The 27970-nt window shown below is 40.9% G+C and overlaps 1 protein-coding gene and 1 non-coding gene across 3 annotated transcripts; both read left to right on the forward strand.

The window, feature by feature from the left end:
* On the forward strand, nt 1–27859 carry si:ch211-51a6.2 (neurotrypsin). 2 transcript variants are annotated; one of them, XM_017715813.2, is made up of 14 exons: nt 1–308; nt 1608–1650; nt 10681–10923; nt 12194–12332; nt 14689–14867; nt 16572–16719; nt 19613–19791; nt 20238–20379; nt 23008–23222; nt 23313–23454; nt 23683–23961; nt 24603–24725; nt 25070–25350; nt 26825–27859. In XM_017715813.2, exons 1-14 carry the CDS (start codon nt 234–236, stop codon nt 27136–27138), a joined length of 2502 nt encoding a protein of 833 aa, XP_017571302.2. In that variant the 5' UTR covers nt 1–233; the 3' UTR covers nt 27139–27859. The 2 variants fall into 2 exon arrangements, with proteins under 2 accessions (XP_017571302.2, XP_017571301.2); XM_017715812.2 differs by having other exon boundaries at nt 2–308; nt 23005–23222.
* LOC119263523 lies at nt 17266–17429 on the forward strand. Its single transcript, XR_005130331.1, has one exon. It is a non-coding gene; the product is annotated as a U1 spliceosomal RNA (small nuclear RNA).
* Nucleotides 27860–27970: the final 111 nt, after the last annotated feature.

The following is a 27970-nucleotide window of genomic DNA, read 5'->3' on the forward strand; positions in this document are numbered from 1 at the left end:
CTTTCTCTCTCTCTCTCTCTCCGTCTCTCTCTCTCTCTCTCTCTCTCTCTCTCTCTCTCTCCCCCCCCTCTCCCCCCTCTCTTTCTCTTCGTGTCCAGTACGTTTCCAGTGGGGCTGAATGGAAGTGCTGGAGCCGGGTTGTGGAGTTGAGAGGATCTCCTAGCTCTGGAGCTCAGCGGGCTGTATGTATAGCGGAGCCATGAAGGAGAGCTCTCAGCGCGGCCACTGACAGGATGGCCACCCGGACCGCCGGAGGAATCTCCGCGGTGCTTTCTCTGTGCTGGTTTTTGCTTCATGTTCTGGGAGACGTAAGTACCACGTGTGTTTTGTCGCTGCTGACCAAGTTCAAGAGGTTAAACAGGAAAAATAAAGCCACGTATTTGACTGCAGGAGGGCGCCAGTGATGGGTCACCGGAGAACATGAGCGCACACCGCATGGAACTGGGCAGACAGGTTCAGACTAAGTTTAAATATGGTGTATTGTAGGCTAAATCAGCTGCTTTGTGTGAAATTAGACATGGAGAGAAAATCTAATGAAAGTGAGTGAACTGTAGGGATGTGAGGAATAAAGGGTCCGTGGAGGTAGTTCTGCTCCATGTCCACAGAACATCTGGTTCACACGCTTAACATTTATACATAGAAAGAAAGAAATGGATTAAAGGAAATTAGTGCTTTTCTCCTTTTAGACAAATTAATTTTGCCATTATATTTCCCTGTATAAATACCGCTGTCATATAACTCACTGTGTAGCCTACAGGGATGTCAAAAGGGTCCTTGCACCCAATAACAGTATATTTGACATTTTCAGTAAAAGTCATATAAGCATTGTCTAGGGATGTATGATGCCCTGTATTCAAAATACAAGGGTCACTAAAACGTAAATAAAGCACAGTTTGACTTTTTAGTGTAAAATACTGAACAAAATAAAACAAAAAAGAAAATAATTGATAATCCAAAAAAATGTTGTTATGGTTAATATATATTTTTTGTAATGTATGATGAAATGCATCTTATTGTCATTGTTTTAAATTAACATGATAATTTACAGTGACATATTTACAGGAGTGTAAGTTAATGTGTTAATGTCATTATTATTATTATTATTATCATTACAATACAACGACAATAGTAACAGTAATGTCAGTGGAGGCAATTGTGGTGTGTCACACTGCATTTTGCTGAGTCATTTCACAAACTGAATTGTCTGGGTCATGAATTCAGTGCATCCTTCAAATTATTTTAAAGCATTCCTGCTGGAGCATTTGTATTAGAATAAAGCAGTATAAGCCAGCTTTAAAGGAGACATACCTAACAAAAATAGTTAATGGTTCTTCCACTGCGATGCTGACTGAATCACACCTCACTTAAATAGCCTACACCATAACTTACACTGAGCTGCTAGAGTTTTCGCTTTAATCTTAGTTCTAACAGCTGAGCTGTTATCTTTGCATTTATGGTAAACTCAAGTGCTGTCAGGCATGGTACACATGGTATTTGATGACAGACAGACACAGTCTTTTTGTGGCTTGCTGTGGCGAATCTTTTGAAAAAGTCAGAAGACAAAAGACTGATGAAGCTAACTTCTGACTTTTTCTTTATCTTCAAAGGACACACAGCAAGATGGCCACTTGAATTCTCTACAGAGTCCAGGTATTTGCATCTTTCCATTACGCATTGCTTGTAAAGCCTGAGCGGCATGACTTTGTCAGTAAAAGTTTACAGTGCAGTGCACTTTGACATTTTGGTCTTATTGTGCTGACACTGAAATCCGCCCATCCACTGATGTCTCTGAAAGTGCACAAGTTTTTGCAACACGTTTGAGTGTCTTTTAAATAACTCTCCCATGCTGTTGCAAACTTTTATGTATACTTATAACATCGCAGCAAATGAGACGTGGACTGCAGTTTCCCTCTGGGATCAAAAAAGTATTCTGATTCTGATTCTGAGTGCACTGTGCCAAAAGTGATTGCAGAAAATGTTGTTTCTGTTGTCAAATGCATCTCATCCAGTGCCAAAACCACCATCCCCTCACTTGCAGTTAGAATAAAACAACTGCAAAGGAAGCTGCCAACACAAAGATATTCTAGCTGACTGTTCCCTGCAGCAAACTAAAGAGACACTTGAGTGGGAAACACAATGCTCAACTGTGCTTGTAATATGACCTAAACATAAACACATATAAGTGAGAGAGAGAGAGAGAGAGAGAGAGAGAGAGAGCGAGGGAGGGAGGGAGGGAGGGAATGGGATTAAGCAAATGTGTCATTCATGGGCTGAGTGTTGGCAGCAACAGGGCTGAAAATGGCACCAATTTTTCATTTCTCTTCATGATGTATTTGTATCATATGACCTTTAACACTTCCTTTCACTGCATGCCTCAGCAGGTTTCTCAGTTTGCTTCTTTAGGACTGGATGCTGATCTTCTCACCAGCATTCCCAGCCTCTCCACACCCTCCACTCATTGCTCAGACAGCACAGGATTCCTCAGAACTGCTCTGTCTGCAGACTCATTTTATTTATCTTCTGATACTCACTGGCTTCTTTTTCTAAATTGTCAGCTTCATACCAAAAGTTCTTTAATGTTTTTGCAATATTTCAAAACACCAGGCACCCTTTACGTTGTGTGGACATTTCATGATGAATGAGCCCATAAAAGGGGTTCAAAATGATTTGAGAATGAAATCTCATCAAGACAACTTCCTCCTATAAAGTTTCCAGTTCAGAGACGAGAGGTTTTCTTACTCTTTATTCTTATCGTTTATGTCCTTGACACATAAGCCTTCTACAGTGGCTGCGGTCCAGTGAGGCCATGCTCTTTATCAGAGTCTATTATTGTAATGCCCTGAAAATTATGATTGGAATCTTGCCTGGATACTGCTTCAGCAAATTGCTTCATGTTGCTATAGGCTGTGAAGGGTCTGAATTACAGCATGGAACCCAAGCTTTGGTATGACTTTGGTATAACGTGCAAGAAAAGCTTGTGGATTAACGAAGTTTTAATCTGGGACAAAACCGACTATACAAAGTATTTCAGACACACCTGCACATTTTGAAAAATTGCAAGCTATGGTCCTTATATTACAACATATTTACTAATATCTCCAAGGTCAGCTAGACAAACTATATATATATACAGTGGGTTGCAAAAGTATTCATACCCCTTGAACTTTTCCATATTTTGTCACATTACAACCACAAACATAAATATATTTCACTGGAATTTAATGTGAAAGACCAACACAAAGTGGTATACAATTGTGAAGTGGAAAGAAAATTATACATGAATCAAAACATTTTTTACAAATAAAAAACTAATAAGTGCGACGTGCAAAAGTATTCAGCCCCCCTCAGTCAATACTTTGTGGAGCTACCTTTTGCTGCAATTACAGCTGCAAGTCTTTTAGGGTATGTCTCCACCAGCTTTGCACATCTAGTGACTGAAATTCTTGCCCATTCCTCCTTGCAAAACAGCTCAAGCTCAGTCAGATTGGATGGAGAGCGTTTGTGAACAGCAGTTTTGAGATCTTGCCACAAATTCTCAATTGGGTTTAGGTCTGGACTCTGACTGGGCCATTCTAACACATGAATATTCTTTTTTTTAAACCACTCCATTGTAGCTCTGGCTTTATGTTTAGGGTCGTTGTCCTGCTGGAAGGTGAACCTCCGCCCCAGTCTCAAATCTTTTGCTGACTCCAACAGGTTTTCTTCCAAGATTGCCCTGTATTTGGCTCCATCCATCTTCCCATCAACTTTGACCAACTTCCCGGTCCCTGCTGAAGAGAAGCACCCCCAGAGCATGATGCTGCCACCACCATATTTGACAGTGGGGATGGTGTTTTCAGAGTGATGTGCAGTGTTATTTCTCCGCCACGCATAACGTTTTGCATTGTGGCCAAAAACTTCTATTTTGGTCTCGTCTGACCAAAGCACCTTCTTCCACATGTTTGCTGTGTCCTCAACATGGCTTCTGGCAAACTGCAAATGGGACTTCTTATGGTTTTCTTTTAACAATGGCTTTCTCCTTGCCACTCTTCCATAAAGACCACATTTGTGTAGTGCACGACTAATTGTTGTCCTGTGGACAGTTTCCCCCACCTGAGCTGTGGCTCTCTGCATTTCATCCAGAGTCACCATGGGCGTCTTGGCTGCCTCTCTGATCAGTGATCTCCTTGTTCGGCCTGTAAGTTTAGGTGGACGGCCTTGTCTTGGCAGGTTTACTGTGGTGCCATACTCTTTCCATTTCCGGATGATGGATTGAACAGTGCTCCGTGAGATGTTCAAAGCTTGGGAAATCTTTTTATAACCTAAGCCTGCTTTAAACTTCTCCAAAACCATATTCCTAACCTGTCTGGTGTGTTCTTTGGACTTCATGATGCTGTTTGCTCCCCAATATTCTCTTAACCAACATCTGAGGCCGTCACGGAGCAGCTGTATTTGTACTGAGATTAGATTACACACAGGTGGACCCTTTTGAGTCATTAGCAGTCATCAGGCAACTTCTGAATGCAATTGGTTGCACTCAGGGAAAAGGGGGCTGAATACTTTTGCACGTCGCACTTATTAGTTTTTTATTTGTAAAAAATGTTTTGATTCATGTATGATTTTCTTTCCACTTCACAATTGTATACCACTTTGTGTTGGTCTTTCACATTAAATTCCAGTGAAATATATTTATGTTTGTGGTTGTAATGTGACAAAATATGGAAAAGTTCAAGGGGTATGAATACTTTTGCAACCCACTGTATATACACTGCTCAAAAAAATAAAGGGAACACTTAAACAACACAATATAACTCCAAGTAAATCAAACTTCTGTGAAATCAAACTGTCCACTTAGGAAGCAACACTGATTGACAATCAATTTCACAGCTGTTGTGAAATGGAACAGACAACAGGTGGAAATTATTGGCAGTCAGCAAGACACACTCAATAAAGGAGTGGTTCTGCAGGTGGGGACCACAGACCACTTCTCAGTACCTTTCTGCTTTCTGGCTGATGTTTTGGTCACTTTGAATGTTGGTGGTGCTTTCACACTCGTGGTAGCAGGAGACGGACTCTACAACCCACACAAGTGGCTCAGGTAGTGCAGCTCATCCAGGATGGCACATCAATGCGAGCTGTGGCAAGAAGGTTTGCTGTGTCTGTCAGCTTAGTGTCCAGAGGCTGGAGGTGCTACCAGGAGACAGGCCAGTACACCAGGAGACGTGGAGGAGGCCGTAGGAGGGCAACAACCCAGCAGCAGGATCTCTACCTCCGCCTTTGTGCAATGAGGAACAGGAGGAGCACTGCCAGAGCCCTGCAAAATGACCTCCAGCAGGCCACAAATGTGCATGTGTCTGCATAAATGGTTAGAAACCGACTCCATGAGGATGGTATGAGGGCCCGACATCCACAGATGGGGGTTGTGCTCACAGCCCAACACCATGCAGGACGCTTGGCATTTGCCAGAGAACACCAGGATTGGCAAATTCGCCACTGGCGCCCTGTGCTCTTCACAGATGAAAGCAAGTTCACACTGAGCACATGTGACAGACGTGCCAGAGTCTGGAGATGCCGTGGAGAGTGATCTGCTGTCTGCAACATCCTTCAGCATGACCGGTTTGGCAGTGGGTCAGTAATAGTGTGGGGTGGCATTTCTTTGGAGGGCCGCACAGACCTCCATGTGCTCGCCAGAGGTAGCCTGACTGCCATTAGGTACCGAGATGAGATTCTCAGACCCCTTGTGAGACCATATGCTGGTGTGGTTGGCTCTGGGTTCCTCCTAATGCAGGATAATGCTAGACCTCATGTGGCTGGAGTGTGTCCGCAGTTCCTGCAAGATGAAGGCATTGAAGCTATGGACTGGCCCGCCCGTTCCCCAGACCTGAATCCGATTGAGCACACATCATGTCTCACTCCATCCACCAACGCCACGTTGCACCTCAGACTGTCCAGGAGTTGGCGGATGGTTTAGTCCAGGTCTGGGAGGAGATCCCTCAGGAGACCATCCACCACCTCATCAGGAGCAAGCCCAGGCATTGTAGGGAGGTCATACAGGCACGTGGAGGCCACACACAATACTGAGCCTCATTTTGACTTGTTTTAAGAACATTACATCAGAGTTGGATCAGCCTGTCGTGTGTTTTTCCACTTTAATTTTTTGTGTGACTCCAAATCCAGGCCTCCATTGGTTAATAAATTTGATTTCCATTGATGATTTTTGTGTGATTTTGTTGTCAGCACATTCAACTTTGTACAGAACAAAGTATTCAATGAGAATATTTCATTCATTCAGATCTAGGAGTGTTCCCTTTATTTTTTGAGCAGTGTATATATACATATATATATATATATATATATATATATATATATATATATATATATATATATATATATATATATATATATATATATATATATATATATATATATATATGTATATGTATGTATAAAGGTAAAGAGGGTAATAATTCACATCCAAAGCCTTCTGAAGACCTGATCATTGCACATTTTGGTGATCAATTTAAATGTTTACTAAATCACAGTGGTCACAGTGGGAATTACAGTCCCTTGAAGCAGAAATGGTAGAGATTAGAGGTGGCTTATGGTTGTACTTTGCATGTATTATAGAATTCTGTTGGAAGTGAAATTGGTCTGTGGTGCAGTTGGTGAGTTGTGGTGGAGGATCGTCAAGAAGAACCTGTAAAATGTCTCCTTTATGCTTAAAGTTTTGGCTAATCTGCTCTATTTGGGAGTTTGGCTTGAAGACTAGTCATAAATGTGAACTAAAGATTTAGTTTAAAGGGCTCAAATCATGGACAACTGAGTGAAGTGAGGTGAGTTTGATGTAGTTTGTAAACATTGTTCAAGCTTCAAAGCATACGGTTCACTGCTGTGTCTATAAAGTTCATATATGGAAACTAAGCCTGAAAAACAGCCGGTATTGAATTCACTGCACACATATAGAGATATCCACCTGTTCAGTCCCACCTACTCACACTGAAGTCGCTAAGAATGTTTAAAATTTGATTTCTTTTTGAACCAGGCACATTACAGGCCAGCCAATCAGAACATAGCTCATTTACATACACCAGTCTTAAAAGCGCCTTTCACAAAAACAACCTGTTTAATTCTAAAGGATGAAGAGAGGTTGGAAAATGGTCATGTAAAAATGACTTAGAATTGTTTTTTGTAAATAAAACTTCAGGGAAAAAATATAATAGAATAAAAATGTAGGACATGGGCCCTTTAAAACAATGCTGCAGCAATTTTTAACCCAATCTCTATCTGCCTCTTCTGTAATTACCATCAACAATAATTTCACCTTGTTTCCCTGTACCAGGAAAAAGAACAGAAAAACCAGTGACTCAAAACACATTAATAAAGAAGCCTGTGGGTGTGGTAATTGACCCTACCCTTTAAAAAAAATTAAAATGGTGCTTTAAAATTGGGCTGCCTTAAAATTTAGAGATTATTATAATCCATTAACAGAATGGAACACAGTGATTATTGTTCTGTTAACTTACTATTAGATGCTCAATTTAACCTTTAAAGAGATAGGGATTCGCTTGACAAAAGCTTGGTATTCCTTAAATTCTCAACTTTAACTCAAGCATGTACATACATATAGTCAAGATATATATATATATATATATGTGTGTGTGTGTGTGTGTGTGTGTGTGTGTGTGTGCCAATTGTGGTTGATTCAAGGTGAGGAGTTATGTAATGTAGTCATGGCTTACTGCTGTTAACTTTCTGCTGGCAGAGCAACTGGCTTTACATGTAGGCAGAATAATGTAGAATAATGTTTGGAACCTGTGGAAGATGACTTTACAGTAGCTCTGACACACTTTTTCCCACCTTAGCTTGCTAAGCCTGTGTCAAAGGCAAGCTCAGCAGGCACAGGCAAAGCTGGAGTCAGTGTTGGATGGGTGCAGATTTGCAAGCACATGCTCAAACGTGCGAAAATTGCTCTCACGTTACCTTAAAAGCTTCATAGTCTGTAATACTCAGAGAGGAGAACGATTTCAAAAGCTCATTACCCCCCACCCCTGCCCAAACTCACACACACACACACACACACACTGTAACTCCCCCAGGGTTTAGCACCTGGCCTTGGCAGTTAGAAAGAGGTTAGTGCATTCTGTCCTCTGATTGATCCTGCTTCGCTTCCGTGTTTTCTTCTGCCAGTGTTGGCCGAGAGGCGCGTGTGTGTGTCGATTACTGATGACCTCGGTTGGCACTCACCATCCACTCCCACTTCTGGCAGTCAGGAATAATGAAAGTTAATACTGACTACGGATGTAACTGCTTCAGGTTACGTGAGCTATGGATAGCCAGGGCTCTTGCTCAGAATCAGCTCAGCTCCAAAACATAGTAAAACACAGCAGAAGTAGCACTTCTACATGATTGCATTGAAAAATGTAATGAACTAAATGTACTTCATGCAAATATACACATCATTTCTACATGAGTAACATATTATCGCTGTCCTAAGACATCTTTGTCCCAAAATCTCCAAAAGAATGGCTTTGTAGGAGAAGGTAAAAGGTAACTTACCTTTAATCTACATCTACACACAAGTACAGTGGGTAAGTCTGAGAGCACAATGAAAATCTGGAAATAAAAAAAACAGAAAGTTCAAGAGTTTTGAAAAAGTAAAACAAGAAAAAGTTATGATAAGTTAAATGAAGACGATATATTGAAGATTCTGCACTATTTCTGGCACGATTCAAATTTAAGTGAAATTGTGAAATTGGCCATGTTAAGGCCATTGTACAAGAAGGTCAGTGTTTTTTTGTCCTATTCCTTCCACTGAAGCTCGCGTTCAGACAACTCTCAAGTAGATTTGATCTGCTCATCAGAGGCTTTTGCACAAACGTATGAAGTCCATGCCAGCTCGAGTGCACACTGTTGTTAAAGTAAAAGGATCATACCAAATACTAAGGAATCCAAATTTAAGTAAACATTTAAAGATTCTACCTATCCCTCATATGTTATACTGATAATTTAATTTGTTATGAAATATTTTGTATTAAATTAGAAAAGAATGCAAAAATAAAAGCAAGTCTCACTAGTGGTCTCAGACTTCTGGACCCTACTGTTTATAATGCAGTAAACAAAGAGATTCACTTAATGACTGTAGTTTCTTCTAGACAACAGTGAAACCAGATGGAAAGACAAAGGAAACTTTTACCCAAGTCTCTTGCGCTCTGATATTTCTGTTGAGAAAAAGAGCCCTATAACCTCACATGTGTTTCCTCTAGAGTTTTAGTAGAGATCACAAGAAAATCATACATGGTGCTCAGGTTTGCCAAGATAAAACTGCGAATGTTTATCTGCAACTAAGCTCTCATTTTTCCTTCATCCCTCTGGTATCTATGTCTTTTTTGTGTGTATTGTTATTTCTTTGTTAAAGAGGAATTCCATCAATTAAAAAAATCTGGATAACTAAATAGTTAACATGTAAATGTAGTGGTTTGATATGAAATATTTTGTTCTAGAAAAGCCTACAGAGTCAGAATTGTTCACAGTGTTGGTGATAGGAACCAGACATCTGAAGCGTTTAATGCCTTTAAAAGCATTCAAATAAAAAAAAAAAGTAAAATAAGTTGAATGCATTACTTTTTTCAGCCTATTGAAGTTCAGTCCTGGCCCTTTACGCATGCTCATTAAACAGCTGGTCCATGTGGAAAGCATAGCCACTGGCAGTCATCCACACATTATATCAGTTCAGCTACATTACCCGTTAGCTTTTAAAAAGCTCTGCTTCTGTCTTCCAAAGACAGAATGGTCATTTTACTGAAGGTCTCCTGCTTTCCTTAACCTTGCTGCAGGGCCTGCTACCTTCTTGCCACTTGGGTTTGTAGAGGAGTCATAAACTTCAGATGTGCACATGGAGTACACAGCCACTTTGTTTCCCCAATAAAAACCTGAGATTGCTTTCAGGAATGCAGCTGATAGGATCCAAATGCTGTATTATGCAGTGTTGGTCCAAAGCGTGGCTTAAGGATGAGGATTGTCGTCATTACTGCTCCTGGCTGCCTGCTCCACATTAGCTTTACGAGAGAATGCTCCTTCACATAGGAATTACCTAAAGCCAGAATAATTAGCTGCTCTTGCTACAGCGTCATAGACTTATGAAAACACACTTTAACTCTAAATTCCACATTTATGCAGTTTGGATACAAATGATAAAGAAAGCTTCTTACAATGTATGTTTTATATGAATAATTGCTTGTTTCTTGACAGTCTTTGTGAAAATTTTGTATTGGCATTTCTTTTTTTGTGTTGCAGTCTCATTCACATATACACTGTAATAACTCACTCTAAGCTATGACAGAAGTAAACCCAGGAGCTGTGCAATCAGTGTTCGGGTGACACTTCTGTTGTGGGACTCAACAGAGCAGATGCTCTAAACACCCTTTGCCGCAGCACTGCAGTCATTAGTATAACTGAGCAGCACAAGATCCTGACCTGCAAGAGAAACAGCCAGAGAAACAAAAAACTAATAAGACCTCCCCATACCACACCTCTAGTCCAGTGACAGGCCTGGCTTTCATCAATTGATCTTTGTATTCAACTAGTGAAATTATTTATAATTAGACAGTCAACATTCATCACAGTGTATGTAATAGTCCTATTGTGCCTCTTTCTAAAACTTGTGATTCAAGTGAACCTATCTGTACTTTTTTGTTTCCTTAGGCCCTCTGTCCTGCTCTGAGGGCTTCACAGAGCTCGGTTATTACAATGGCTCTGTGTCACAGACAGAATCAGGCTTTCCCTGTCTGAAATGGACTGAATTCCCAGACTATATGCTGCAGTACCCAAACAGAGGGCTGGGCCATCACAGCTACTGTAGGAACCCTGACCGCGAGGTGAACCCATGGTGCTTCTTTAGACAACGCTCTGGAGCTATCGGCTGGGCCTACTGCGACTGCCACCAAGGTGAGGGCTTCTGGTTTGATGTTTCACAGGCTTTTATAGATTGTATTTGGACTTTTTATTTTAAATAAAAAAACAAAACCCCGTCTAACCTCAGCCAGCAAAGCCAGTCTAACTTTAGTCATCAAACCTAGTCTAATATCAGCTATCAAACACAGTCTAACCTCAGCCATCAAAGCCAGTCTAACCTCAACCAACCTCAACCATCAAAGCCAGTCTATCCTCAGCCATCAAACCCAGTCTAACTTTAGTCATCAATGCCCATCTAACCTTAACCAGTTGTCAAAATCAGACATCAAGCCTAATCTAGCTTAAGCTATGAAACCCTTAGCCTTCAAAGTCAGTCTAATTTAAGATGTTAATCCCAGTTTAACCTCAGCTTCCAATCCAAGACTAACTTCAGCTATCAAACCCAGTGTAACCTCAGTTGTCATACCCAGTCTTCCTCAGCCATTATATCCAGTCTAACCTCAACCATCAAACCCAGTATAACCTCAGCCCCAAGCATCAGTCTTTCAAATTTAATATTGACCCGATTTAATTTATAGTATGTAACCTGTTATTCTGGAATGGCTTTTTTTCTTTTTGCTTTTTTCCATCTTAACCAGGCAGACTAATGCATGTTAATTTAGTTCCAGAGTGGCTGTGGTTTGTGTGTGTCTGTGAATGACAGAGCATTTTACTCTCTGTCTGCTGGTCAAGGACTCTGTCTGTCCTCTCCTTTTATTGTATACAATCTGGCCTGTTACCATGCAGTGACTCTCCCTTTGATTCAGTCCATCTGTCTGGCTTTTGTCAGTGAGTGTACGCCTATGTGTTATGTGCCTCTGGCCTCCTTTGGGACGGAGTGTCCATTAGCAGTTTGCCTGTCTTTGTGCTAATCTGTCATCGCCTTCCTGTATGTGATGCTCAGGGCTGTGCTGGTGTTGAAAACTGTTTGCCTCTTCTGTGTTTGCTGTGATTATCCCTGTCTGCCTCTGTCTACCTTTCCCTCTCAGAGTAGTAATATTTTTCACAATTGAAGAGTAAGGATGTGTATGCATGTGTATACACTTGTGCATAAGCAGCATCTTTGTTTACTTGCCAAGCTTAAGGTACTATATGCTGTATAGCTCTAAGCTGCAAATAAAACACACTCTGCTATGCAATTATGCAGGTAATGACAGAGTTGATTTTTCTGTCTGTATCTCTTGTTTTTGTCTGGCTGTCATCAGAGAAATACTAGCTGCTTTTTGAATCACCAATATATTTAAGTTTAAATTACTTTATCCAGGTGCAGCCAGGCTTATGGGAGGCCCATCCAACAAGAGCGGTCGACTGGAAGTTTATCTGAATGGTCGGTGGGGTGCAGTGTGTGACACACACCTGACTGACCGAGATGCGAGTGTCATCTGCCGGCAACTTGGGCTGGGGTAGGACATTTTACATTCAGTTCTGGGCCTTTGTCTGTGTGTTCTTTTACAATGTTTTGAAACACCAACAGCCCTTTACATTGTGTGAATATTACATGATGAATGGACCAACAGAAACCAACAATCTAAAGTAATTTTATATTATCCTGCATTAATGTGATAATGTTAATTAACATGCATTACAGTATGTTCTGTACTACGCTTGTGTTACAAGGAGAGACATGAGACGGCATGTAAGAGTGATTTGTCTTTATTATTGGGGTATTTCTTCATGATCTCATAGCGCTCTGTCCATAACAGGAGTCAGGCATATAGGGCAATCCAAGATACACTATATTTCCAAAGGTATTCACTCACCCATCCAAATCATTGAATTTAGGTGTTCCAATCACTTCCGTGGTCACAGGTGTCACACATCCCTCCAGTACACTACAAGAACCGTTGAGAACTCCAAATCCCAGGATCCCTCTGAGAGTCATGTGACAATCACACCACACTGCTCCACTAGTCATCTCTGCTTCAGATCACCAGAGTTCTGATTACAGACAGCTGTATCCCATTAACCACCTGTTTTTAGCTCAGTTACTCTACTACACTTTGCAAAGTATTGTGTCCGCATGTGCTTACTAAGCCTTCTATATCTGTTTTGCTACTTTGTGTATGCCCAGTTTTTTGTCTCTTCTATTGCCCCTGTATTGTTTGATTTCTCCTGTCGGTATTTGAGCTTGCTTCCCGTTTTCGACTTCGCCTTAGCTTTGCCCTTTTGTTTATGTCTGCTCTGTTTGGGGTTGACCTCCGCTGGTTCGACTTCCGTGTTTTTGCCTAGCCCTTTTTGTAATAAATATTTTGCTAAGTTTTACCTGCGCCTACCTGTTCTGTACAGAAGCCTCACAACAGGTGTATAAAACCAAGCACCTAGGCATGCAGACAGCTTCTACAAACATTAGTGAAAGAATGGGTCGCTCTCAGGAGCTCAGTAAATTCCAGCGTGGTACCGGGATCGGATACCTCCTGTGCAACAAGTCAAGTCGTGAAATTTCCTCATTACTAAATATTCCGCAGTCAACTGTCAGTGGTATTATAACAAAGTGGAATTGATTTAGAGTGACAGCAACTCAGCAACAAAGTGGTAGGCCACGTAAAATGACAGAGCAGGGTCAGCGGATGCTGAGGTACATAGTGCGCAGAGGTCGCCAATTTTCTGCAGAGTCAAGACCTCAAAACTTCATGTGGCCTTCAGATGAGCTCATAAACAGCGTAGAGAGCTTCATGCAATGGGTTTCCATGGCCAAGCAGCTGCATCCAAGCCTGACATCACCAAGCACAATGCAAAACGTTGAATGCAGTGGTGTAAAGCGCCGCCACTGGACTCTAGAGCAGTGGAGACGTGTTCTCTGGATGAATCACGCTTTTCCATCTGGCAATCTGATGGACGAGTCTGGGTTTGGCGGTTGCCAGGAGAACAGTACTTGTCTGACTGCATTGTGCCAAGTGTAAAGTTGGGTGGAGGGGGGATTATGGTGTGGGGTTGTTTTTCAGGAGTTGGGCTCAGCCCCTTAGTTTCAGTAAAAGGAACTCTTAATGCTTCAGTACCAAGAGATTTTGGACAATTTCATGCTCCCAATTTTGTGGGAACGACGTTTGTGCCCCTTCCTTTTCCAACATCACTGAGCACTAGTGCACAAAGCAAGGTCCATAAAGACACGGATGAGTGAGTTTGGCGTGGAAGAAATTGACTGACCTGCACAGAGTCCTGACCTCAACCCGACAGAAAACTTTTGGGATGAATTAGAGTGGAGACTGCGAGCCAGACCTTTTCGTCCAATATGTGTCTGACCTCACAAATGCGCTTCTGGAAGAACGGTCAAAAATTCCTATAAGCACACTACTAAACCTTGTGGAAAGCCTTCCCAGAAGAGTTGAAGCTGATATAGGTGCAAATAGTGGGCTGACATCATATTAAGCCCTATGGATTAAGAATGGGATGTTTCTCAATTTCCTATGTGTGTGAAGGCAGACGAGCGAATACTTTTGGCAATATAGTGTATACATAACACAGAAATCCAAAAAACAGTTAGAATGAGGAGAAAGCATTCTCTTAACAATGGCACTCACAGGGTAGTGGTATGTTAGTCAATGTTGTGCTGATAAGAGTCAGGCAAAGCAGCGCTGCTGGAATTGTTAAACACTGAGTACTGTATATACAAGCTAACAAGACACAGGTGAGCCTAATGACAAAGATAATGAGCAAGCAGAGCCATAGCTTAAGCCACATGAGGAACTGAAACCAAGACAAGGATTCCATGACAGTTCAGAGGTGGAAATTATGTCTAATAGCATGTCCGTTGTTGTACAGAGAAATCGGCACTGCCCTCCAGCACTCCTACTTTGGACCTGGTTCTGGACTCTTCCATTACGAACGCCTCGGCTGCTGTGGCAATGAAAACTCGTTGGTAGAATGCAGAAACAGGAAGTTTGTCTCCGGTGATTGTAACCATGGAAATGAAGCTGGAGTGGTATGTGCAGCACCTGAAGGTGAGACAGCTTTCTATATATTGATTTTTTTTAATAATGCACATTTACAACCTCTAAATATAATATTTCAGTAAGAATGGCAAGAGTAGTGCATAATTACACAATAGGAAAAGAATTTAAAATGGTACTTTTTAAGACTATGCGAACTGTAGTCATGGGGACACTATATTTCCAAAAGTATTCGCTCATCTGCCTTCACATGCATATGAACTTGATCGACATCCCATTCTTAATCCATGGGGATTGATATGGTGTCGGCCCACACCTTTGCAGCTATAATAGCTTCAACTCTTCTGGGAAGGCTTTCCAAAAGAAAGAATTTTTGATCATTCTTCCAGAAGCAGATTGGTGAGGTCAGATACGAGACGAGAAGGCCTGGCTCGCAGTCTCCGCTCTAATTCATCCCCAAACTGTTCCCACAAAGTTGGGAGAATGAAATTGTCCAAATTGTCCTTTGCATCACTGCTTTCGACACTTTACATTGCACTTGGTGATGTAAGGCTTGGATGCAGCTGCTTGGCCTTGGAAACTCATATTTAGTAGTGAGGAAATTTCACGACTAGACTTGTTGCACAGATGGCATCCTATCTTGGTACCACGCTGGAATTCACTGAGCTCCTGAGAGCGACCCATTCTTTCACTAATGTTTGTAGAAGCAGTCTGCAGGCCTAGGTACTTGGTTTTATACACCTGTGGCCATAAACGTGATTGGAACACCTGAATTCAATTATTTGGATGGGTGAGTGAATACTTTTGGAAATATACTTTATACTGTATTTTTTTGGCTCTTGTTGGTATGTTAAGGATTAAAGTGTGTCAGCTTTGACATGCTCAGTTGCAATATTACATCCACACACACATTATGACTTTTTCAGTCTAGCCACTCTGATCAGAGGACTTCAGAGAGGTCTAGTGGCAGAAACACTGTGTAAGCACACATGTCATGTGTTTGTAGAGGAAAAGAGAGGGGCAAATAGAACACAGGCAGGTATATTTAGAGTGGGCTATGAATGTTTCACAGGAACATTAGATGGCGTAGCGAAACCAGAGAAGTCTGAGGCCCTTCCAAAGAGTTATCATTTTCACCCCAACATGCAAACATACAACACTGTTTGGAGGACTCGATATAGCACATGTTATAGAGTGGGGTAGTGTGTTCTGGCATGTGTATTGATGCTGTATAGTCTGCATAGATATCTACTACTTAGAAAGCATGCTTCAAAAGAATCAGACTCTGTACAAGGAGTGCCCAAACTTTTTGTCATGTCAAAGTGCAATGTTTGTTGCAGACCAAAGGGCAAAGGGCAAAAGAGACAAAACACTATACAAATAAAGCAGGTGGATAGGTTTCCAATTGAGTTTTTAAAAATGTGTTATAAAGCAGGTGGATAGGTTTCCAATTGAGTTTTTAAAAATGTGTTATAACATTAAGTTATAACACTGTAATTTTTGAGTACTTAAAAAAATATTTAATAAATTGTATAGTGTAGCAATATATTTGCCCTCTCATTGGGTGAAGGAGTGAAGCTAGGGTAACTTTCTGGCTGGCCAAATCAAACATGGGCCAGCCTTGGCCTGCAGACCACACTTCAGGCAGCACTGGTCTATACTAATGCACCGTACCTGTGTTTACATTTCAATTAAGTAAATTGCATACTCCTATGATCTTTGTTGATAAGACTGCTTTCCCGCTCTCTCTTTTAGGCAATGGCACCCCCTTGAGGCTGGTGGGAGGTTTGGAAGAATTTGAGGGGCGAGTGGAGGTGTATCATAAGGGCAAATGGGGCACTATCTGTGATGACCAGTGGGATGATATTGATGCAGAGGTAGTCTGTAGACAGCTGGGTCTTGGGTAAGAGGCATTACTTTTACATGCGTGAATTTAGAAGTACAACCCCATTTCCAAAAAAGTTGGGATGCTGTGCAAAATGTAAATAAAAACAAAATGCAATGATTTGTGGAATGATTTGAAAATAATATAAAGACAACATACCAAATGTTAAAAGAAATTTTATTGTTTTTTGAAAAATGTATGCACATTTAGAATTTAATGCCAACAACACATTCCAAAAATGTTGAGACAGGGGCAACAAAAGGCTGGTAAAGTTGTGTAATGCTGTCTGAATACAACTGGTCATTAACATGATTGGGTATAAAATGAGCATCCCAGAAAGGCTGAGTCTTTCAGAAGTAAAAATGGTATTTGCTGGCTGTGATCTTTGCGCCCTCAGGTGACACTGCATTAAAAACAGACATGATTCTGTAGTATAAATCACTGCATGGGCTCAGGAACAATTCTGAAAACCATTGTCTGTGAACACAGTTCATCAGTGCATCCACAAATGCTTATTAAAACTCGAAAATGCAAACCAGAAGCCATATATAAACAGGCTCTGTAGTACTTACCTGGCAGGGGCGATAGCATGACCACAAAGGTGGTTCACCCAAGGCAAGGCTCTGCCATTGAACTTGGGTGGTGCTGACTCTTGTGAATTCCCCAAATGCAGGAATCTCGACTGCATAATTTCTGGTAGTGGGGGACTGCATACGCGCTCTCCGCTGAAAATTGGCTGCTACATTTCCTTCAGGATCAATAAAGTATCTATCTATCTATCTATCTATCTATCTGTCTGTCTGTCTGTCTGTCTGTCTGTCTGTCTGTCTGTCTCTCTGTCTGTCTGTCTGTCTACCAACCTACCTACCTATCTAGGAAAAGACTCTGGGTGCTAAACTGACCTGCCGGCAGTCCAAAACTGTAACCTACTGTAAACATTTGGCGCATTATTAAATGTAAAATACCACCAATTAGACCCCGAACTGTTGAGCAGCTGAAATCCTATATCAAGTAAGAACGGGAAAACATTTCACTTACAAAACTGCAGCAGTGTCTCCTCAGTTCCCACACACTTACAAAGTCTTGCTAAAAAGAAGAGGTGATGAAACACAGTGGTAAACAAGCCCACCGTCCCAACTTTGTTGGAACATGTTGTTGGCATTAAATTCAAAATTGGTATATATTTTTCACAAAAACAATAAAATTTCTCGTTTTCCACATTTGATGTGTTGTCTTTGTAGTATTTTCCTTTAAAAATATGATTTACATGATTTGCATATCATTGCATTCTATTTTTATTCACATTCTGCACAGCGTCCTTTTTTGGAAATGGAATTGCATTAATAATAACATATCACTTTTGTCAGCTTTAATTAGCTTTTCAACACAAACTGATCAGCTGTTCGACTATGCGCCCAGTAATTAAATTTAGTGCATACACCTAAAACTTTGTGAACCATCACTGTCACCGGCATATACTGTACTATACAAAAGACATAGGCTAACATTCATTTATTTAATCTCAAATTAAAACAGTCATTAATTTATTCATTTTTCAGTGTCAGGAAAAAAGTATATATGTAATATAAAATATATATTCAAAAACAGTACACAACAAAAACAGCACACAGACACCTCAACAAACTATATCCACCCTATGCCTTTGTCATGACTTCCATTCTTTTTGGGAAACTTTGGGAAACACCTCCAAAGTTCAGTCTTAGAAGTTGGTTGCATTTTCTGCTTCTCAGGATCCAAGTAGTACCAAACGCATTAAGTGATATTGAGGTCTGGACTCTGCATCAGCACCAGCCACTACTTTTTCGGGATGTAAATTTCTTTTTCACAGTAACGGCTTATTGACAGCTACACATTCTTTCAGACTCATAGCATTGAGTCTTCTCACAGTGGAAGGATGGACATAAACGCCTATGGATTTTTTTTCTCATCTGAAGCAAGTGTTGAGCTTCATTTTCTCCTTTTTTTTAGGTTCATTTTAGGTTCATTTTTTTCTGATGCTGACTTTTTTTTGGGAGTTCCGATTTCTCCTTATCTTTTCAGAACTTTTTAAACTTTTGGAATTCTCCCCTTCCTTATCCAAGTCAATTATCTTATATCTAATCATCTCAGATAAATGGATAGCTTAAATAGTTAAAATGTTTATGATGATAGTTTTGACTAGGAATTATATAACTGAAGGGCGATTTCTGATTTTACAGAGTACTATTTATGACATTTTTATCATTTAAATATAGCATTTAAGTTTTATATTAAATTTTGAGTAAACCTTTATCCATCACAGATCCTATGAGAAGCTCTGACTTCCATTTCTCATTCCTATACCTTAATAATAAGACAATCATTTTACACTTTTGTCCATGTAATCACTAAATAACAAGTGAATAATAAGGATATGGAGGACCGTGAAGTCTAAGGGGTGAATAATTTTGATAAAAGAAATGAACAGTTATGGGATATATTACAGGGGAGATCAGAACAAGAGCACACACACTTATGCTGAGTGAACCTTATTAATATAGATGAAGTGGAGGAGTGCATGAATAATCGATGGGTTTGAGTGTGTGTTATGTTAAATGAGCATGCAGATAGAGGGAGGAAGAGAGAGAGAGACATTCATTCTCCTGCCCTTTGGTCTCGCTCACCGTCAGAGCACTCAGAGATAAGAGCAAAAACATAATGCAAAACAAGCACAATTCAGTTCTGTCGTCTCCAGTCTTCTCCTTCACAAACATTGTTTATAGGTTTTAGTTCATTGCTTCATTGTATTTTAGATTTTATTGATTGTGCACTGTGTTGGGAGTTAAGTCTGTATCTGTGTGTGTGTGTGTGTGTGTGTGTGTGTGTGTGTGTGTGTGTGTGTGTGTGTGTGTGTGTGTAATGGTGCGTTCAGGGGTGTGCCGAAAGCATGGATGTGGTCTCATTTTGGCCAGGGCTCTGGGCCCATCTTGCTGAACAGGGTACAGTGCACAGGAAATGAGCTTTCACTGGAGGAGTGTCCTCATATGCCCTGGGGCCAGCACAACTGTGACCACATGGAGGACGCTGGTGTGTCCTGCAACCCATACACAGGTGAGCAGCACAAGTATATCTCAGATATGTGCTGAGTGTCAATCGATAAAACCATTTTGTAATTTTTTATGATTAAAAAATGCCAGCTATTGTTTACATTATATGAAAATGTCATGAAAAATGAGCCAAAATATATGGTCCAAAGTTACACATGAATTTTACACAAAATAAAAAAAAAGAATCTTGTTGCATTAATTTACATTGGATTTTTATTTTTTTTTGCTTTCTGTGGGAAAGATACAGTATCATTTTGGATATATGAGATTTTGTCATTTGTGATTAATATTTGACCACAATATTTGACTCAAAAAAACTTCAGACAGAGGACCCATTTTCTGAATACCCAAGTCATGTCAGGAGTGTGTTAGATTAGGAAAAGCACCTTTATTTATGCATCTGAATAAGGAGCACAATAATAAAGTCTAGGGGTTAAACTGTGTGTGTAGATGGTGTGCTGCGTCTGGTGGGAGCAGATGGACCGTGGGAGGGACGCCTGGAAGTGTATCACTCTGGGGAGTGGGGCACAGTGTGTGATGACAACTGGACCGAACGCCATGCCCAAGTGGTGTGTCGGCAACTTGGATTCAGGTGGGCATGAAGTCTCTTGGCTTGCTTCAGTCAGAAGACTAAGACTAAGTCTAAAGCAGTAGTCACCAACCTCATCTGATTCAACTAATGTATGTCTTTAGAAGAGTCTGGTAGGCCAAATTACCTAATTTTACACTTCACATTTTTAGTACCTGTATGTCATCATTCGAGGGAACTTTATTTATCACATGTGCTTTTAAGTTTATCTATTAACAAAAACAGGTATCTTAAAAACTTAATGGTTAATAGACCAGCATAAATGCTCTGTTTCTTTGGAATTAAAACCCTTTGCATTCATTTTAAAAGTAAAGAAAGTTTTGCCCTTTCCTGGTAAGTTACCATTTTGGAGATACTTGTATTTTGTTTTAAGACATGGCCAATTTTTTTTCTCCTGTAACTAATTAAGTCTAAACAAGCTGACAGTACATGTCTTAAGCAAAGAAACCAGACTTTTATGTGAGAACATGTTAGCAATAGGAATGAACTCTCTTAAAATTTAAATGCCTGTAACTCTGCCTACACTTCGATTCCTCACTCTCAGAACTACATATGTCAAATGTTAGTTTTGTACTAGTTATGAAATAATTCATTAGTTCATAATTAATAATTATCGAATAAGCCTTAAGGGTCTTAACTAAATACAACCCCTTTTACAAAAATGTTGGGGTGCTGTACAAAATGTAAATAAAAGCAGAATGCAGTCATGTGCAAATCATTTAAACCCTATATTAAATGTTGAGAAATGTTATTGCTATTGTAAGAAATATTTGCTTATTTTGACTTTATTCCTAAAAGCACATCTCAAAAACGTTGGGACATGGCAACAAAAGACTGGTAAAATTGTGTAATGCTAAAAAACACCTGGTAGTTAATTGGCAACAGGTTAACAACATGAAGAAAAGAGAATCCCAGAGAGGCTTTCAGAAGATGGGGAGGAGTTCATCACTCTGTGAAAGACTATGGCCAAATAATGCAACAATGAAATAATAATGTTTATCAACGTAAAATTGGCAAGGAACTTGGTCCACAGTATAGTACATAATGTTATCAAAAGATTCAGAGAATCTGGAGGAATCTCTGTATGAGAAGGCCAAAAACCAATATTGGCTGGCCATGATCTTCAGGCTCTCAGGTGGCATTACATTTAATAATTGTGTGGTGGAAATCACTGCATGGGCTCTGAAAACCCTCTGAAAGCACTTCTGAAACCCACTGTCTGTGAAAACAGTTCGTTGCTGCATAACAAACGCAAGTTAAACTCTACCATGGAAAGAAGAAACCATATGCAAACAGGATCCAGAAACACTGCTGCCTTCTCTGGGCCCAAGCTCATTTAAAATTGACTGAGGTGAAGTGGAAATGTGTCCCGCAGTCCGATGAATCAAAATCTTTAATTCTTTATGGAAAAAATGAACACTGCATCCTCCAGGCTAAAGATCATCTGGCTTTCAGCACACAGTTCAAAAGCCAGCTACTATGGGGGTGCATTAGTCCACATGGCATGGGTGACTTGCATATGTGAAGGCTAAGTTATATATACAGGTTTTGGCAACACATGCTGCCATCCAGATGATGCCTTTTCAGGGAAGCCCTTGTTCATTTCAACAAGACAACGTCAAACCATATTCTGCATATATTACAACAGCATGGCTTTACAGTAAAAGTGTCCAGGTGCTAAACTGGTCTGACTGCAGTCCAAACCTGTCTCCCACTGAAAACATTTGGTGCATTATGAAAAAGAAAAAAAAAAAACGAGACCCAAACTGTTGAGCAGCTGAAATCCTATATCAAGTAAGAAGGGGGAAACATTTCACTTTCAAAACCACAGCTGGTCTCCTCAGTTCCCAGTTCTCAGTCTAACAACACAGAGTGCTGCTCACTGCCCCCTAGTGTGTGAGTGCTCACTAGTGTGTATGTGGTGTTTCACTTCACAGATGGGTTAAATGCAGAGGTGAAATCTCCCCGTTGTGGGACTAATAAGGATCACTTAATCTTAATCTTAATCTTAAAAGAACAGCTAATGCAACACAGTGATAAACGTATCCCCATCCCAACTTAAAATGGGCTTATATTTTTCAAAAACAATAACATTTCTCAGTTTCAAACTTTGATATTATGGACTGTAGATGATGAAACCCCTAAATTCCTTGCAACTGCACATTGAGAAACGTTGTTCTTAAACTGATGGACTATTTGCTCACGTAGTTGTTCACAAAGTGGTGAACCTCGCCCTGTCCTTTCCCATTATACCCAATCATGACCTGTTTCCAATTAACCTGTTCACCTGTGGAATGTTCCAAACAGGTGTTTTTTGAGCATTCCTCAACTTTCCCAGTCTTTTGTTGCGCCTGTCCCAACTTCTTTGGAACATGTTGCAGGCATTACATTCAAAATGAGTGAAAATATTTGCAAAAATGATAAATTTTATCCATTTGAACATTAAATATCTTGTCTTTGTAGTGTATTCAATTGAATATAGGTTGAAAAGGATTTGCAAATCATTGTATTCTGTTTTTATTGATGTTTTACACAACGTCCCAACTTCATTGGAAATGGGGCTGTAATAATACCCAGCTTGTGCTCTCGGTTAAGACAAGAAAAGTAATAATGCGGTTGCTTTTCCAGTAGAGGGCGAGCTGAGGTTGCTCCAGATGGTGCGTATGGAGAGGGCACAGGGCTGATCCTACTGGATGAAGTGACGTGTGAGGGGGGTGAGAGCTCCCTGCTGGAGTGTGAGCATGCAGAGTGGGGGCGTCATGACTGCTCTCACAGTGAGGATGTGGGTGTACGCTGTGAGAGAGCGGTCGACACCAATGACATTCCTGCAGTTCCTCCGGTCTCAGGTAACACGTGTGGCTTTTTATTTCTACTTTACAAATGACAGATGACAATCTCATGCCATGCGCTGCATATTTCTTCTGCTATATTTGCAGGCCCTCTGGTGCGGCTAGTGTCTGGAGAGAGTCGTAAAGAAGGCAGAGTAGAAGTCTTCCTTAACGGCCAGTGGGGCAGTGTGTGTGATGATGGCTGGAATGACATCAATGCTGGAGTGGTCTGCAGGCAGCTGGGCTTTATGTGAGTAGCTGATCCTCATTCACAATGCAGGAGAAAGCAGGGACGCATATGGAAACTGTGACATTGCGATAAATACTATGTGTTTTTTTATTTGTTTGGATCATTTACATGAAACAGACTTTATGCAAATGAGCTAAGCATCAGCCTATCAAATTGTTGATATGAGGTGCAGAATCTGCTGCAGGACCCAAGTTCTTTAATCATTGTTCCACTGTTTCTCTCTGTCAGTGGAGTGTCTAAGGCACGCTCCATGGCCTATTTTGGAGAGGGCCAGGGACCAATCCACCTGGACAATGTGAGGTGTGTGGGCACAGAGTCATCCCTGGGTGAGTGTCCAGCTGATGGGCCAGGCACACATGACTGCAGACACAGTGAGGATGCAGGGGTCATCTGCGATTACGTCTCACAGCCAGCAGACGACAGTGCAATGGCAAAGCAATCATGTGGCCTTAGGGCCAACACACAGCGCCGCAGGAGGAGGATCATTGGTGGTGACAAGTCACTAAGGTAACTGACCCCTTCTGTGCAAGAATATATAGAAGTATTTTCAGTTTGAAAGTAGTGTTAATGAACCTGGCCACATCAGTATTGTAGTATAATTGTACAAATATTACGGGATGCATGATGACAATTTTGACGATTTTTCATGTACATACATTGTTTTTTTTGCCTTCAAGGCCGACAAAAAGTCATATTCATATTCATTAAAATATTAATACAAAGTCATATTGATCACTTTGATTTTATCTTTGAAGTTATCATTAAAGTTTCAGCAAAGAAAATACTGTGCAAAACATGAAGGGCTTTTGTGACCTTGAGTTCCAGAAAACAATATCACCTGACTAGCAGAGCCACAATCCTTCCATGTGGGGAAGTGGAGAAGGTCCAAGCCTGTTTTTTCCTTCTAGCAAATCAATCAGCTTGACTACTTGACACGATGGGATTTACTGCCTTCTTTATTAGTGCATGGTGTGTAAATTGGATTACAGAAATCTGCAGCAAAAATGTGAATATAGATCAATGACTGCTCAGATGAATGGTGTCATCCAATCAGAGCTCGTAGTGTCTGCAACTTGTGAAAGAAATGCATTTAAGAATTACTCACGATCAGTCTGAATGCTTCAAAAGCATGTGTGCTTGCTGTGTAGAGGGGACTGGCCGTGGCAGGTCTCTCTGTGGCTAAGGTCTCAGTCCAAGAGGAACCATCCGCTGTGTGGAGCTACTCTCATCAACTCCTGCTGGGTTGTCACTGCTGCTCATTGCTTTAAGAGGTGAGAGAGTGACATCTAGTGGTTGTGTGTGGAAATATCCCGACCTTATTTAGTCTATCTGCAACAGTTTTTCCAAAAAAAACGCCCCTGGAGAATCCTTGTCCTGTGTATTCCCTGCTCTAACACACCTGATCCAACTGATCAGGCATTCAGCAAGCACTTTCTGAATTGAAGTGGGTGTTTTAGAGCAGGAAATGTGCAGAGTACTCCATCACCAGGGTCGGGAACAGGAATTTGTACAATGAAAGGCAATTCCTATAAATTAAATTAATTTTGATTTCCCTGACATCTGTGAATGGGAGCTACACCAACACATTCTCCCTTTACATCTCTCTCTGTCTCAGGTTTGGCAGTGATCCCTCACGTTACGTTCTGCGGTTGGGAGACTACCACACGGAGGAAAGGGACGACTTTGAGCGCACGCTTTCGCCTGAGCGCATCGTCATCCACAAAAAGTACCAGAGCCAGGGCTGGGAATATGATATCGCCTTGCTGAGGCTGAAGGGCACTGAGGGGAAGTGTGTGTCCTTCAACCCTCACACCAATGCTGCCTGTCTTCCTGCTCAGAGTAACAGGAGGGCCAAGAGACCTGCTGCTTGTGTCATCACTGGCTGGGGAGTTACAGGTAAACAGCATCTGCCAAATGTGATGCCTGCAACATGTTCTGAAAAGTTACGATGGGAGCAGGTTTACCAGTGATGTTCAGCACTTTTTCATTTCAAAACACTTAATAAACATTTGGGGACTGAAGTAAAAAATATTTTCTTGCCATTCTTGTTAAGTCTTCAGCTGTTCAACCTCACAGGTGTTTCATTAATATATTTTGCATATTTTCAGTGAGAGACAGGTCTGGACTGCAGGAAGACCAGCACCCACACTCTGATTACACACCCATGATGTTATAACACATGCCGAATATATGGCTTATCATGTCAAAATAGGCATGGAAAAAGATGTCATTTAGAAGGCAGAATGTTCTCATGATGTTGCTCATGTTGTGTTTAGTGTTAATGGTGCTTTCACAGATGTGCAAATTACCTACTAATTGTATTCCATGCCATGACAGACCCTGGTTTTTGAACTTTACACTGGTGACAGTGTAACAGTGGTCCTTTTCTTCTTTGGGAACACAACGTCCATTACTTCTATAAACAATCTGAAAGGTTGACTTGTTTGATCACAATGCACATTTCAACTGCACATCAGTCCATTTCATATGAGTTTAAACAGAGAAGTTAGTGGTGTTTTACACAGACTTTACGCAGAGAAGTATTACTTCAAGATGTTCATAGTCTTAATTTGCCCCATCCCAACTTTTTTGAAACGTGTTGCAGGCATCGATTTCGGAGTGAGCCTACAGTATGTTTACAAAAAACATTGAAGTTGATATGGTAAAACATTACATATTTTGTCTTTGAAATGTTTATGTTCAAATATACGTGTTTTCATCTTTACATACTTTGAAAGTGTGAAAGTGAGTTTGACAGAAGCTAAATCTTGTATCATATATGTTTTTATTAGACATTTCATCAAGTGCACGTTGTGGGTATAGAAGTAGTCACTGAAGCCCATCCCTGGCTGTACGGTTTGTCATACGCCCTCTACCACTTCCATCAAGGCGCCACAATACCGCTAAGTCTGTAAGGCACAGTAGCATTACTGGGGTTTTTAAAACTCTGTACTGTTACTGACCACTTTACTGGAAACTGTAACCTTGTAGGTAGACCTTGCAGAAATGTAGTTAGAGACTGTAGTTCATCTTTTTCCATGCATAACCTTTGTTACTCATCCTGTAGCCCTTCATTTTAGTGGTTGGTTTCTGATCACAGAACCGTTGTTAGCTGGACAGTTTGTGTGGTGGACCCAGCAGTGACACTGAGGTGTTTAAAAATCCAGCAACACTGCTGTGCCTGATATACTTATAGCAGGTTGAGGGTGGCTGAGAAATTCTGCATAGCAACAGGGCTACAGTCAGTAATAACACATGTACAAAGTCCATCCATATGGTAGGTACAGCTGATAAAATGAACCCTGATTGTAGGTACGTGCTATGACAGCTCAGCGTATCACACACCGTAAACTCTTTGCATTTCTTCCAGACTCAGAGTACTCTCGGACCCTACTGCAGGCATGGCTTCCATTGCTGCCTTCCTGGAAGTGTAAGAAACGCTACGGCAGCCGCTTCACTGGCCGCATGTTGTGTGCTGGCAGCCTGTCAAACCATCGTCGTGTGGACAGTTGCCAGGGAGACAGTGGGGGCCCACTGGTGTGCCAGGGCCAGGGTGGACGCTGGACATTAACCGGGATCATTTCCTGGGGTCATGGCTGTGGTGACCCCAGCTATCCTGGGGTATACACTCGTGTCAGCAGGTTCTTAAAGTGGATTGAGAAGGTCACCCTGACTCCTGCTTAAGTCTGAAGTTACAATGGTGATGTGGCTCATTCTTTGTTAATAAAATGTACTTAAATTATGGGACGCGGTGAAGAGGTGGCTAAAGTGTAGAGATGGGACAATAACACTTTTTCATTTCCGATATTGATATTGAAACCTTAAGTATTGACCGTTGCCAATACCGATCTTGATGCAATATTTTTTTCTTTAAACTCTGCTATGCTTTAAAATGAGCTGTTTTAAACTGAAGCACTTCACTCAAGATGAGCTACCGTGCCTGAACTACTCAAACATTCTGTTACCCCACAGGAAGAAATGCACATCTAACAACAAAACATCACACACTGTGAGTGTGTGCCATTTCAGGCTAGATTTTTACAGTATTTGACTGAATTCATTATTTTTTTCCCTCTAATATTTAGTTCTGATGATACTGGCTACAGTGATACCTGGTTTCTTATCAGTGCCATCTCTACTAAATTAGGGTTCCCTGTCAGGAGAGCTGACCTCTTTTTGCACATTCAACAGCTCATATACCATTTTTGCTTCTACTCATCTGCACTTCAAAAGCCATTAGGAAAGGGGTTATGACATATCTCAAACATGTGACTGACATTCTTGAGGTAGAAGCACACTGAATGTGCAGAATCCTTAAGGTTGAACTTGCCTTGATTGACAAGACTGTATATACAGGCTGTACATAAAACCATGTTGCACTAAACTGCATGCTATACTAGTGAAACACTTGTGAGAGTCTTTAATTTGTTTTTATATGAAACTCAGTATTTGTGAAGACTTTGTGAAGGGCTTCATGTGTCTGTGTGAAGGGTGGTGTCTGCATTAAGCATTAAAA

The sequence above is a fragment of the Pygocentrus nattereri genome, chromosome 5, assembly GCF_015220715.1.
Source record: "Pygocentrus nattereri isolate fPygNat1 chromosome 5, fPygNat1.pri, whole genome shotgun sequence".
In the NCBI taxonomy this organism is placed as follows: Eukaryota; Metazoa; Chordata; class Actinopteri; order Characiformes; family Serrasalmidae; genus Pygocentrus; species Pygocentrus nattereri.

Excerpts from the sequence above, each read along its gene's own strand:
- si:ch211-51a6.2 (XM_017715812.2), top strand. The coding sequence starts at position 234 with ATGGCCACCCGGACCGCCGGAGGAATCTCCGCGGTGCTTTCTCTGTGC. Across the intron at positions 23,223-23,312 it reads TGCAGTTCCTCCGGTCTCAG|GCCCTCTGGTGCGGCTAGTG; the intron begins GTAACACGTGTG and ends CTATATTTGCAG. Across the intron at positions 23,962-24,602 it reads GGTGGTGACAAGTCACTAAG|AGGGGACTGGCCGTGGCAGG; the intron begins GTAACTGACCCC and ends CTTGCTGTGTAG.